Below are 12,081 nucleotides of genomic sequence, written 5' to 3' on the forward strand. Positions count from 1 at the left end.
CCAGACTTTCCTCTCCCCAGCCACTTCGTCCAGCTCCTCCCGGGGGATCCCGAGGCGTTCCCAGGCCAGCCGGGAGACATAGTCTTCGCAACGTGTCCTGGGTCTTCCCCGTGGCCTCCTACCGGTCGGACGTGCCCTTTCGGGTGGCATCCTGACCAGATGCCCGAACCACCTCATCTGGCTCCTCTCGATGTGGAGGAGCAGCGGCTTTACCTTGAGCTCCCCCCGGATGGCAGAGCTTCTCACCCTATCTCTAAGGGAGAGCCCCGCCACCCGGCGGAGGAAACTCATTTCGGCCGCTTGTACCCATGATCTTGTCCTTTCGGTCATAACCCAAAGCTCATGACCATAGGTGAGGATGGGAACGTAGATCGACCGGTAAATTGAGAGCTTTGCCTTCCGGCTCAGCTCCTTCTTCACCACAACGGATCGATATATTGGTTGGGAAATGACAAAATTTCAATGGTCAAATCAACGTCACAACCCGACATTAAATAAATGTCGACAAAAAGCATGTTGTTTCAACGTTGTAGAATATTGGTTGGGAAATGACCAAATTTCAATGGCCAAATCAACGGCAGAACCCGACATTGATTAAACGTTGTCAGAAAGCATGTTGTTTCAACGTTGTAGAATATTGGTTGGGAAATGACCAAATTTCAATGGTCAAATCAATGTCAGAACCCAACATTGATTAAACCTGTCAAAAAGCATGTTGTTTTAACGTTGTATTTGTGTTGTAGAATATTGGTTGGGAAATGGCCACATGTCAATGGTCAAATCAACATCACAACCCGACATTGAATAAATGTCATCAAAAAGCATGTTGATTCAATGTTGTATTTGTGTTGAAATGACCAAATTTCAGTGGTCAAATCAACGTCAGGACCCGACATTGATTAAACGTTGTCTAAAAGCATGTTGTTTCAACGTTGTATTTGTGTTGTAGAACAGTGGTTCTCAAATGGGGGTACTTGAAGGTATGCCAAGGGGTACGTGAGATTTTTTTAAATGTCTGTCAAAAAAAGCTGTGAAAAGAAATGCATCAATGCAATATTCAGTGTTGACAGCTAGATTTTTTGTGGACATGTTCCATAAATATTTATGTTAAAGATTTCTTTTTTTTGTGAAGAAATGTTTAGAATTAAGTTCATGAATCCAGATGGATCTCTATTACAATCCCCAAAGAGGGCACTTTAAGTTGATGATTACTTCTATGTGTAGAAATCTTTATTTATAATTGAATCACCTGTTTATTTTTCAACAAGTTTTTAGTTATTTTTATATCTTTTTTTCCAAAAAGTTCAAGAAAGACCACAACAAATGAGCAATATTTTGCACTGTTATACAATTTATTAAATCAGAAACTGATGACATAGTGCTGTATTTTACTTCTTTATCTCTTTTTTTCAACCAAAAATGCTTTGCTCTGATTAGGGGGTACTTGAATTAAAAACAATTTCACAGGGGGTACATCACTGAAAAAAGGTTGAGAACCGCTGTTGTACAATATTGGTTCGGAAATGACCAAATCTCAATGGTCAAATCAACGTCACAACCCGACATTGAATAAATGTAATCAAAAAGCATGTTGTTTCAATGTTGTAGAATATTGGTTGGGAAATTAACATCAAATCAACGTCAGAACCCGACATTGATTAAACCTGCCAAAAAACATGTTGTTTTCACGTTGTATTTGTGTTGTAGAATATTGTTTGGGAAATGACCATATTTCAATGGCCAAATCAACGTCAGAACCCGACATTGTTTAAACGATGTCAGAAAGCATGTTGTTTCAACGTTGTATTTGTGTTGTAGAATATTGGTTGGGAAATGACCACATTTCAATGGTCGAATCAACGTCAGAACCCAACATTGATTGATTAAGCGTTGTCAAAAAGCATGTTGAATGATACGTAAAAAAAAATGCCAAAAAGTGCAAATTCCCCTTTAATGGCAAAGACTACTTCCTGCCTACAGCAACACACCTGGAACAAACGGAAATGTATGCATCCTTGCAAAAGTGTGAGTAAACAAGATGTAACAACTGTTGTTTTTATAAGCTCACAGTTAAATTAAACATTAAAAAAATGACTTTATTATAGAACAAATGAACATTTATTAACATGAACACACACAAAAGTAAGTGTTGAGTATCGATTCCCAGGTACCGTATTGGTTCACGTGTGAAAAGCTACCCAGCTTTATTTTACTCGCTGTTGGTGCCGGTGTCTCTTTTTTTGTGGTGCTACGTGCAACGTCGCTTTGAGTCATGTATTTATGTGTGGATAAGCAACATTTTTTTTTTTTTTTTGGAAAGCTAGCTAGAGCTGTCACTGAGCTGCTTCTTTTAAAACCAAAAGCGGATGTCGGCGCCGCCAGTGATGCGTCAGCGAGGGCTAAGCCGAGAAAAAACCGTTACGGTTTCCACGAGAAGCTTTTCCTGTGACAGCCGCAGCTGCACTGCTTTAAAAAAGAGAGAAAAAAAAACAAAACTTTCCCCACGACATGGCGTGAAGCAGATTTAGGTCAGCATCTTCTACAGGAAGTTTGTGTGCACCGCAAGGTGTGCACGCTTGTCAAACCTCAACGCGAGTCCGTTGTACCAGATTCATTAGGTACTCCGTGCCATGCGGTCCAATTGTAATCAATCATTTCTTCACGTCACACGACACTAGGGGAGCAGCTTCTAACGCATGATGATGCAGTTCCTGTTGGCCACCAGCAGAGGTCCTCTGACCACACGCTAGAAGAGCGGCAACATTTTTTTTTCTATAAATTCAAGTTTTTCAAATTGTTCCAACTGTGTGTAACGTTACAGTAGCCCAGGGGTCGGCAACCCAAAACGTTGAAAGAGCCATTATGCAACAAAAATACAAAAAACAAAACTGTCTTGAGCCGCAAAAAAAGAATAGTCTTACATAAGTGTTATAATAAAGGCAACACATGGCGTAAGTGTCTATATTAGCTATAATAGCCTACTATCAAAATGACTTTAAAAGTCTTATATAAGTGTTATAATGAAGGCAACACATGACGTAAGTGTCTATATTAGCTATAATAGCCTACAATCAAAATGACTAATGCGTCACTTCCTGTCAATGAGAAAGGACGCAAAAGAATAAGGCTCCGCTTCTGCTACCGGAGTTTTTTGTTAAATCTGAAGATTTTGACCACTGATTTGCGATCACAGCCACAGGAGAGTACCCTGGCATGTTCGATCTGATTTTGGACAATAGAGAGGCACTGATACGCAGAAATAAGGCGAGTTGGAAGAGCCGTTAGCCTCAAGCCAAAGGCGCCTTGCCGCAGTTGGCTAGCCACCAAAAGCTACGGGGAGTTTACAGCTGTTTTAAAGTGATCCCGACGTCGCAGAGTGATATAAGTTGACAGGCTGACACCTCAAATTGATCTCTGAACGGCGCAAGATACGAAATTGTTGGAAAAAACAAGTTTAAGTGCCGCAAGTCGCCAAAGAAGCAACTGCCGTTAAGATACAAGAGGCTCTGACGTCAGCGACTGCCGCGATGCGAAAAGGTAAAGGAAAGATCTAAATCCCGAAACGTTCGGGGTCAGCTGACACAGAACACAACTGGGAACAAGATTTGAGGTTGGACACAGGACATGATGGGAATCAAGAAGCGATACTACAAAAACTTAACGAAATGAAAGAAGAAATGAAAGAAATGAAAGAAATGAAAGAAGAAATGAAAGAAATGAAAGAAGAAATGAAAGAATATCTGAGAAAAGTAACAGCAGAACACCAACAAGATGTGAAAAGTCTGCAGCAAAATATAGAAAATCTGCAATCTCAGAACAACAGAAGAAATAATGAAGCCACTGAAATGAGCAAACAAATGAAGATCCTTCAAAAAGACAACAACATGCTGAGGAATATCATAGATGAAATGGATCAGGACAAACGAATGAATGATATCATCGTGACAGGGCACCGAATTAAACCAAGATCCTATGCGAAAGCTGTGAATAATGAAGGTGAACCTGATGAAATGGATATGGTCTCAGCAGAACAGCAAGTGGTCAACTTTCTGCAATCAAAGGAAATTGAAATTGACATTAATACCATCGAAACATGCATCCCACTGAACGGAAGAAACAACAACGCCACTCCAGTCGTGCTCGTGAAACTCGTAAACAGAACATCTAAAATGGCACTGCTGAGACAGGGAAAGAAGCTGAAGGGAACAAATGTGTACATGAATGAGCATCTCACAAAACGTAATGCTGGAATCGCCAAGAAAGCACGCGACTTGAGAAAGGAGGGAAAAATTCAGGGAACTTGGAGCGCCAACTGTAAAATCTACATCAAGCTGAATGGAGGTCCAGAAGCAAGAGTAATTGTTGTCCATGACATCAAGGACCTGGACAATTTTTAAAGTTGAAACAGCTTCCACAACATCGATGATAATGGACTCTGACAGAAAACCAACTCCCAGCATCGACACTACTATGTTCCAAGGGACGACTAAACAAGAGGACCTACATTCAGGATTGCATCCACCTACACTAATAGAGATTATTGAAACAACATCAAAGATTGTTGAACAAGAAAATATGGAACTAAAAAATTTCTGCAACAAAGATCACAAAAACCAGGATTTGGAAAATGATATAGATCCAGATACAGATTTTTTCTCCCACATCAGTAATAATTGTTTTTATTATACAGATGATCAATATAATAGCAACATTGAATGTGATATAACAAATTGTCAATTATTCATTTTAATAGCAGAAGCTTGTATGCAAATTACAACAACATTAAGAACTTTTTGGAACAAATCAACGAACCCCTCAAAGTGATTGCTGTCACAGAAACATGGATTGATGATAAAAAAGGAATAGATTTTGATCTGGAAGGATATGAACTAAACTACATCAACAGAACCAACAAAAATGGAGGAGGAGTAGCTGTGTACGTGATGAAGAACCTGAACTACAAAGTGGTAAAAAACATGTCATTTGCTATAGATAATATCTTAGAATGTATAACCATTGAAATATGTCAGGAAAAAAGCAAAAACATTTTCATTAGTTGTATCTATAGATCACCTAAGTCAAGTATAGAACAATTTGAAGAATGGATCAAAGCAACTTACATGGACAATGGTCAAAGAATAATGTTCCTATGTGGTGACTTTAATATTGACTTATTGAACCCTAACAAGCAAAAGTCTATTGATGACTTCATTGATACAATGTACAGCATCAGTTTATATCCTAAAATCACAAAGCCAAGCAGAATCACAGCACACTGTGCCACGCTTATTGATAATATTTTTACCAATGATTTTGATAACAACACTACAAGTGGTCTACTTATAACCGACATTAGTGATCATCTGCCAGTTTTTACAATATATGATGGAAACTACAAGAAGAACATGGAAGACAAAAGGACATTTCGAAGACTGTGCACAGAGAAGAGGATGATTGCCTTCAAAATTGAGCTACAAAAGCAAGATTGGGACAATGTGTACAATGAAAAAGAGGTTGATGAAGCATATGAACATTTCTTAAACAAGTTCATAATACTTTATGACAAACATTGTCCATGGATACAACTCAGTAACAAGCAGAGAAAGAATAATCAACCATGGATGACAAAAGGATTAAAAAATGCTTGTAAGAAGAAGAATACACTATATAGGAAATTTATAGCACAAAAAAATACAGAGGCAGAAATTAAGTACAAAAAGTATAAAAACAAGTTAACAGACATAATACGATCATGTAGAAAATAATATTACAGTGAATTATTGGATAGGAACAAAAATAACATGAGAGCAACATGGGGCATCCTTAATAGCATTATCAAAAATGGCACAAAGAGGGACTACCCCCAATACATCTTAGACGGAAATAAAAAAAATGACAACATAAAGGAAGTAGATGAAAGCTTCAATAATTATTTTGTAAATATTGGACCAAAATTGGAAGAAAGGATTCCAGACCCAGTTCCAATTGAGGACTATAATGATACCATAGAGCGAAATCCCAACTCCATGTTCCTCAGTAATGTGACACAGGAGGAAATAGTTACAATCGTGAAAAAATGTAAATCTAAGACTTCAACTGATTGTAACGGAATTGATATGGAAACGATAAAAAAGGTTATAGAAGAGATCTCAGGACCATTAATGTATATTAGTAACCAATCATTTCAAACAGGTACTTTTCCAAACAAAATGAAAATAGCTAAAGTTGCACCAATTTATAAGACTGGAGACAAACATCAATTTACAAATTATAGACCTGTTTCTTTACTTCCACAATTTTCTAAAATCATTGAAAAACTGTTCAATAACAGATTAGAGAGTTTCATAAATAAAAATAGAATACTCGAAGAGAACCAATATGGATACAGAGCTAATGTTTCAACTTCAATGGCTTTAATTGAAATTACAGAAGAAATTACCAATGCAATAGATAGTAAAAAATGTGCAGCAGCAGTGTTCATGGATCTAACTAAAGCATTTGACACTATTAATCACAATATTTTAATCAAAAAACTAGAACGATATGGCATCAGAGGGTTAGTCTTAAACTGGATAAGAAGTTATCTAACGAACAGGAAACAATACGTGAAGCTAGGCGAACACAAGTCTACAACGCTAAATATATCCTGTGGTGTACCTCAGGGATCAATACTAGGACCTAAATTATTCAATCTCTATATAAATGACATTTGTAAAGTTACAAAAGATTTAAAGTTAGTACTATTTGCGGATGATACAACAGCGTTTTGTTCAGGAGAGAACACACAGAAGTTAATACAAATAATAACAGAAGAAATTAACAAATTAAAAAGATGGTTTGACAAAAACAGACTATCGTTGAATCTCAGTAAAACTAAAATAATGCTATTTGGTAACAGTAGAAGAGAAAGTCAAACACAAATACAAATAGACGGAAAAGAAATTGAAAGAGTAAATGAAACCAAATTTCTAGGTATAATGATTGATGATAAATTGAACTGGAAATCTCACGTAAAAAATATACAACATAAAGTAGCAAGAAACACGTCAATAATGAATAAAGCAAAACATGTTCTAGACAAAAAATCACTTCATATTCTCTACTGCTCACTAGTGTTACCATATCTGAGTTACTGTGTAGAAATATGGGGAAATAATTACAAAAGTACACTTCATTCACTAACGGTGTTACAAAAAAGATCAGTTAGATTAATACATAATGTTGGATATAGAGAACATACAAATCCTTTATTTATTGAATCAAAGATACTGAAATTCCACGACATAGTGAATTTGCAAACAGCTAAAATTATACACAAAGCAAACTATAACCTGCTACCCAAGAATATACAACAATTCTTCTCAAAAAAAGAGGAGGAATATAATCTTAGAGAAAAATGTAATTTAAAACATTTGTATGCACGTACAACACTTAAGACCTTCAGTATATCAGTATGTGGAATTCAATTATGGAATGGATTAAGCAAAGCAATCAAACAATGTACTAATATGATCCACTTCAAGAAACTCTTCAAACTTAAAGTGTTTACAAAGTACAAAGAAGAAGAACCATGATAAACATTCTGAATTTAGTTAATTCATCCATTCTTTCACTCTCAAAATAATCTTACTTATCTCATCATATGAAATGTAACTTACTTCACCAATTATTATTTATCTATTTATTTTTATTGTGATTACTTATGGAGTACATTGTGAATAAATTGAGAACAAGAAGTGAACAAAAAAGTTTAGCAACTGTTATGTAAAAGAAAAGGGGTAGGATTAAATAAGCTCTGCTTCTTCCTACTCCTTTTCGAACATGTTGAAAAGAGAAACTGGAAATTGTGATGTATCATGTTGTATGCTTGCATGTTCGAAATAAACTCAAACTCAAACTCAAGACTTTAAAAGTCTTATATAAGTGTTATAATGAAAGCAACACATGATGTAAGTGTCTATATTAGCTATAATAGCCTACTATCAAAATTACTTTAAAAGTCTTATATAAGTGTTATAATGAAGGCAACACATGACGTATGTGTCTTGGGACGGCGTGGCGAAGTTGGTAGAGTGGCCGTGCCAGCAATCAGAGGGTTGCTGGTTACTGGGGTTCAATCCCCACCTTCTACCATCCTAGTCACGTCCGTTGTGTCCTTGGGCAAGACACTTCACCCTTGCTCCTGATGGGTGCTGGTTAGCGCCTTGCATGGCAGCTCCCTCCATCAGTGTGTGAATGTGGAAATACTGTCAAAGCGCATTGAGTACCTTGAAGGTAGAAAAGCGCTATTCAAGTATAACCCATTTATCATTTATTTATAGAAGTGTTATAATGAAGGCAACACATGATGCAAGTGTCTATATTAGCCTACTATCGAAATTACTTTAAAAGTCTTATATAAGTGTTATAATGAAGGCAACACATGATGTGTCTATATTAGCCTACTATCAAAATTACTTTAAAAGTCTTATATAGGTGTTATGATGAAGGCAACACATGATGTAAGTGTCTATATTAGCTGTATTAGCCTACTGTCATAATGACTTTAAAAGTCTTATATAAGTGTCATGATGAAGGCAACACATGATGTGTCTATATTAGCTGTATTAGCCTACTATCAAAATGACTTTAAGTCTTATATAAGTGTTATAATGAAGGCAACACATGATGTAAGTGTCTATATTAGCCTACTATCAAAATTACTTTAAAAGTCTTATATAAGTGTTATAATGAAGGCAACACATGATGTAAGTGTCTGTATGAGCCTACTATCAAAATGACTTTAAAAGTCTTATATAAGTGTTACAATGAAAGCAACACATGATGTAAGTTTCTATATTAGCTATAATAGCCTACTATCAAAATGACTTTAAAAGTCTTATATAAGTGTTATGATGAAGGCAACACATGATGTAAGTGTCTATATTAGCTATAATAGCCTACTATCAAAATGACTTTAAAAGTCTTATATAAGTGTTATGATGAAGGCAACACATGATGTGTCTATATTAGCTGTATTAGCCTACTATCAAAATGACTTTAAAAGTCTTATATAAGTGTTATGATGAAGGCAACACATGATGTAAGTGTCTATATTAGCTATAATAGCCTACTATCAAAATTACTTTAAAAGTCTTATATAAGTGTTATGATGAAGGCAACACATGATGTGTCTATATTAGCCTACTATCAAAATGACTTTACAAGTCTTATATAAGTGTTATGATGAAGGCAACACATGATGTGTCTATATTAGCTGTATTAGCCTACTATCAAAATGACTTTAAGTCTTATATAAGTGTTATAATGAAGGCAACACATGATGTAAGTGTCTACTCTAGCCTTTAAATAGACTCCCTTTTTAGACCAGTTGATCTGCCGTTTCTTTTCTTTTCTTTTCTACTCTGCTCCGGGGTGGACCGCTAGCCTGTCCATCAGATGGGGACATCTCTACGCTGCTGACCCGTCTCCGCTCGGGATGGTTCCCGCTGGCCCCACCATGGACTGGACTTTCGCTGATGTGTTGGACTTTCACAATATTATGTCAGACCCACTCGACACCGAGGATGTCGTTGTGGCTTGTACAGCCCTTTGAGACACTTGTGATTTAGGGCTATATAAATAAACATTGATTGATTGATTGATTGATATATTAGCTTACTATCAAAATTACTTTAAAAGTCTTATATAAGTGTTGTAATGAAGGCAACACATGATGTGTTTATATTAGCCTACTATCAAAATGACTTTAAAATTCTTATATACGTGTTATGATGAAGGCAACACATGATGTGTCTATATTAGCTGTATTAGCCTAATATCAAAATGACTTTAAGTCTTATATAAGTGTTATAATGAAGGCAACACATGATGTAAGTGTCTATATTAGCCTACTATCAAAATGACTTTAAAAGTCTTATATGCGTGTTACAATGAAAGCAACACATGATGTAAGTGTCTATATTAGCTATAATAGCCTACTATCAAAATGACTTTAAAAGTCTTATATAAGTGTTATAATGAAGGCAACACATTATGTACGTGTCTATATTAGCTATATTAGCCTACTATCAAAATTACTATGTGTCGCAGGCTGAAGCAAATCATTGACAGAAATGTTGATATTTAATATTTAATCTACACATTTTTACAACATTAGAAACCATTAGTAAATCAGAGGCTATTTAGAGGGTGAGATAACTCCTGGAAATGAGTGTCTTAGAATGGCCAAAGGTATAGATGTGTGTGTTCAACTTAAAGGAAACAGCAGGCTTTCTTCTTCTAATGGATTTATTACAATCTTTGGGCAGCTAGGTAATGTTTGCTGTGGTCTGGAACAACATGGCGCACAAACAATTAGCCAATATTACATACAGATAATGTGTCATGAAAGATGCAAAACTAAATTATATACAAAGAGGATAAAAGTAAATGATATTAAATGAGCTCAAATATACCTACAAGCGAGGCATAATGATGCAATATCTACATACAGCTAGCCTAAATAGCATGTTAGCATTAATTAGCGTGCAGTCATGCACTGACCAATTGTGCCTGAATAGCACTCCAACAAGTCAATAACATCAACAAAGCTCACCATTGTGCATTCACACACACCTTAAAACATTTCATGGAAAAAATGAAACAAAGAAGGAGTGGAATATTTTACATGTAAACAAACTGTTGCGTCACAGTCCACACTATGGTGAGTTCAAGAACCGGTGAAATTAGTGGGACAAAACGATGTCCACCAAATACTGTCATCAGTGAAGCATACACACAAACATATTAAACAGTGGGCTAACTAACAATTGGGAAGGTTTGTGTCGTGTTTGTCCTCAAACAAAAAACATACTAAAACAAAAAAATTATTTCCCCCATTTTTTCAATCCTTTTTTAATAATTCTCCAGGGAGCCACAAGGGCGACACTAAAGAGCCACAGGTTGCTGACCCCCGCAGTAGCCAAAGAACGAAATATACTTTCTCGTTTTTTAATGATTACCTAGGCCTACTATGCTACTGTATTTCAATATTAGTCATTATGATGGTACATGGAGAGCAAAGTGTTTTTTGTTTTTCTTAGGTGGTACTTGGTGAACAAAGTTTGGAGCAAAGATTACCTGTTAGTCTTGGCGACAGGTGTCGGCAGCACACAAGTGAGCCTCCAGCCAAACGTGGCCAAGGACTGCAGCAGCGGGATGTAATCGGCCTTCACCTGCAAACCCTGCAAAGAAAAGAAAGCCTTGATTGCCGTCAATCTGCATGATTACAGGAGTGTAAATGCTCCGAACCAAGACATCAATGACAGGTTGGGTTCTTAGTCCAGTTCTTCTCTAATAGTGTGACCCCGGGGACCATGCTTTATCAGTATCATGCTGCCAACCCCGCTGTGCATAACAAAACATGCTCAGGAATCCAGACTTCCTCATTTTGATTTAAAAAAATCAACACACATTATTATTGTTTGTGCTCCTGAGTTTCTCTCTGGCACTCATCGAGGGCGGACGCTCCCCTTTCCTCTCCCTTATCTCTCCTGCTTGCTTCTTTGTCCTGTCTTAAAGGCCTACTGAAATTACATTTTTTTATTTAAACGGGGATAGCAGATCCATTCCATGTGTCATACTTGATCATTTCGCGATATTGCCATATTTTTGATGAAAGGATTTAGTAGAGAACAACGACGATAAAGGTCGCAACTTTTGGTCGCTGATAAAAAAAAGCCTTGCCTGTACCGGAAGTAGCGTGACGTCGCAGGTTGAAGGGCTTCTCACATTTTCCCATTGTTTTCAATGCAGCGAGAGCGATTCGGACCGAGAAAGCGACGATTACCCCATTAATTTGAGCGAGGATGAAAGATTCGTGGATGAGGAAAGTGAGAGTGAAGGACTAGAGAGGCAGTGCAGGACATATCTTTTTTCGCTCTGACCGTAATTTAGGTACAAGGGTTCATTGGATTCCACACTTTCTCCTTTTTCTATTGTGGATCACGGATTTGTATTTTAAACCACCTCGGATACTATATCCTCTTGAAAATGAGAGTCGAGAACGCGAAATGGACATTCACAGTGAATTTTATCTCC

At 36.7% G+C, this 12,081-nt stretch overlaps 1 protein-coding gene across 3 annotated transcripts in view; it reads right to left on the reverse strand.

Annotated features, from left to right (window-relative positions):
• Window positions 1-12,081, reverse strand: part of LOC133659854 (raftlin-like) — a 343,132-nt gene that overhangs the window by 21,902 nt on the left and 309,149 nt on the right. For all 3 annotated transcript variants that reach the window (XM_062062657.1, XM_062062658.1, XM_062062659.1), the window contains exon 8: window positions 11,122-11,225. In XM_062062657.1, the coding sequence (XP_061918641.1) occupies window positions 11,122-11,225 (104 nt within the window). The remainder of the gene's footprint in view (window positions 1-11,121; window positions 11,226-12,081) is intronic.

This window comes from Entelurus aequoreus, linkage group LG11 (assembly GCF_033978785.1).
Source record: "Entelurus aequoreus isolate RoL-2023_Sb linkage group LG11, RoL_Eaeq_v1.1, whole genome shotgun sequence".
Lineage (NCBI taxonomy): Eukaryota > Metazoa > Chordata > Actinopteri > Syngnathiformes > Syngnathidae > Entelurus > Entelurus aequoreus.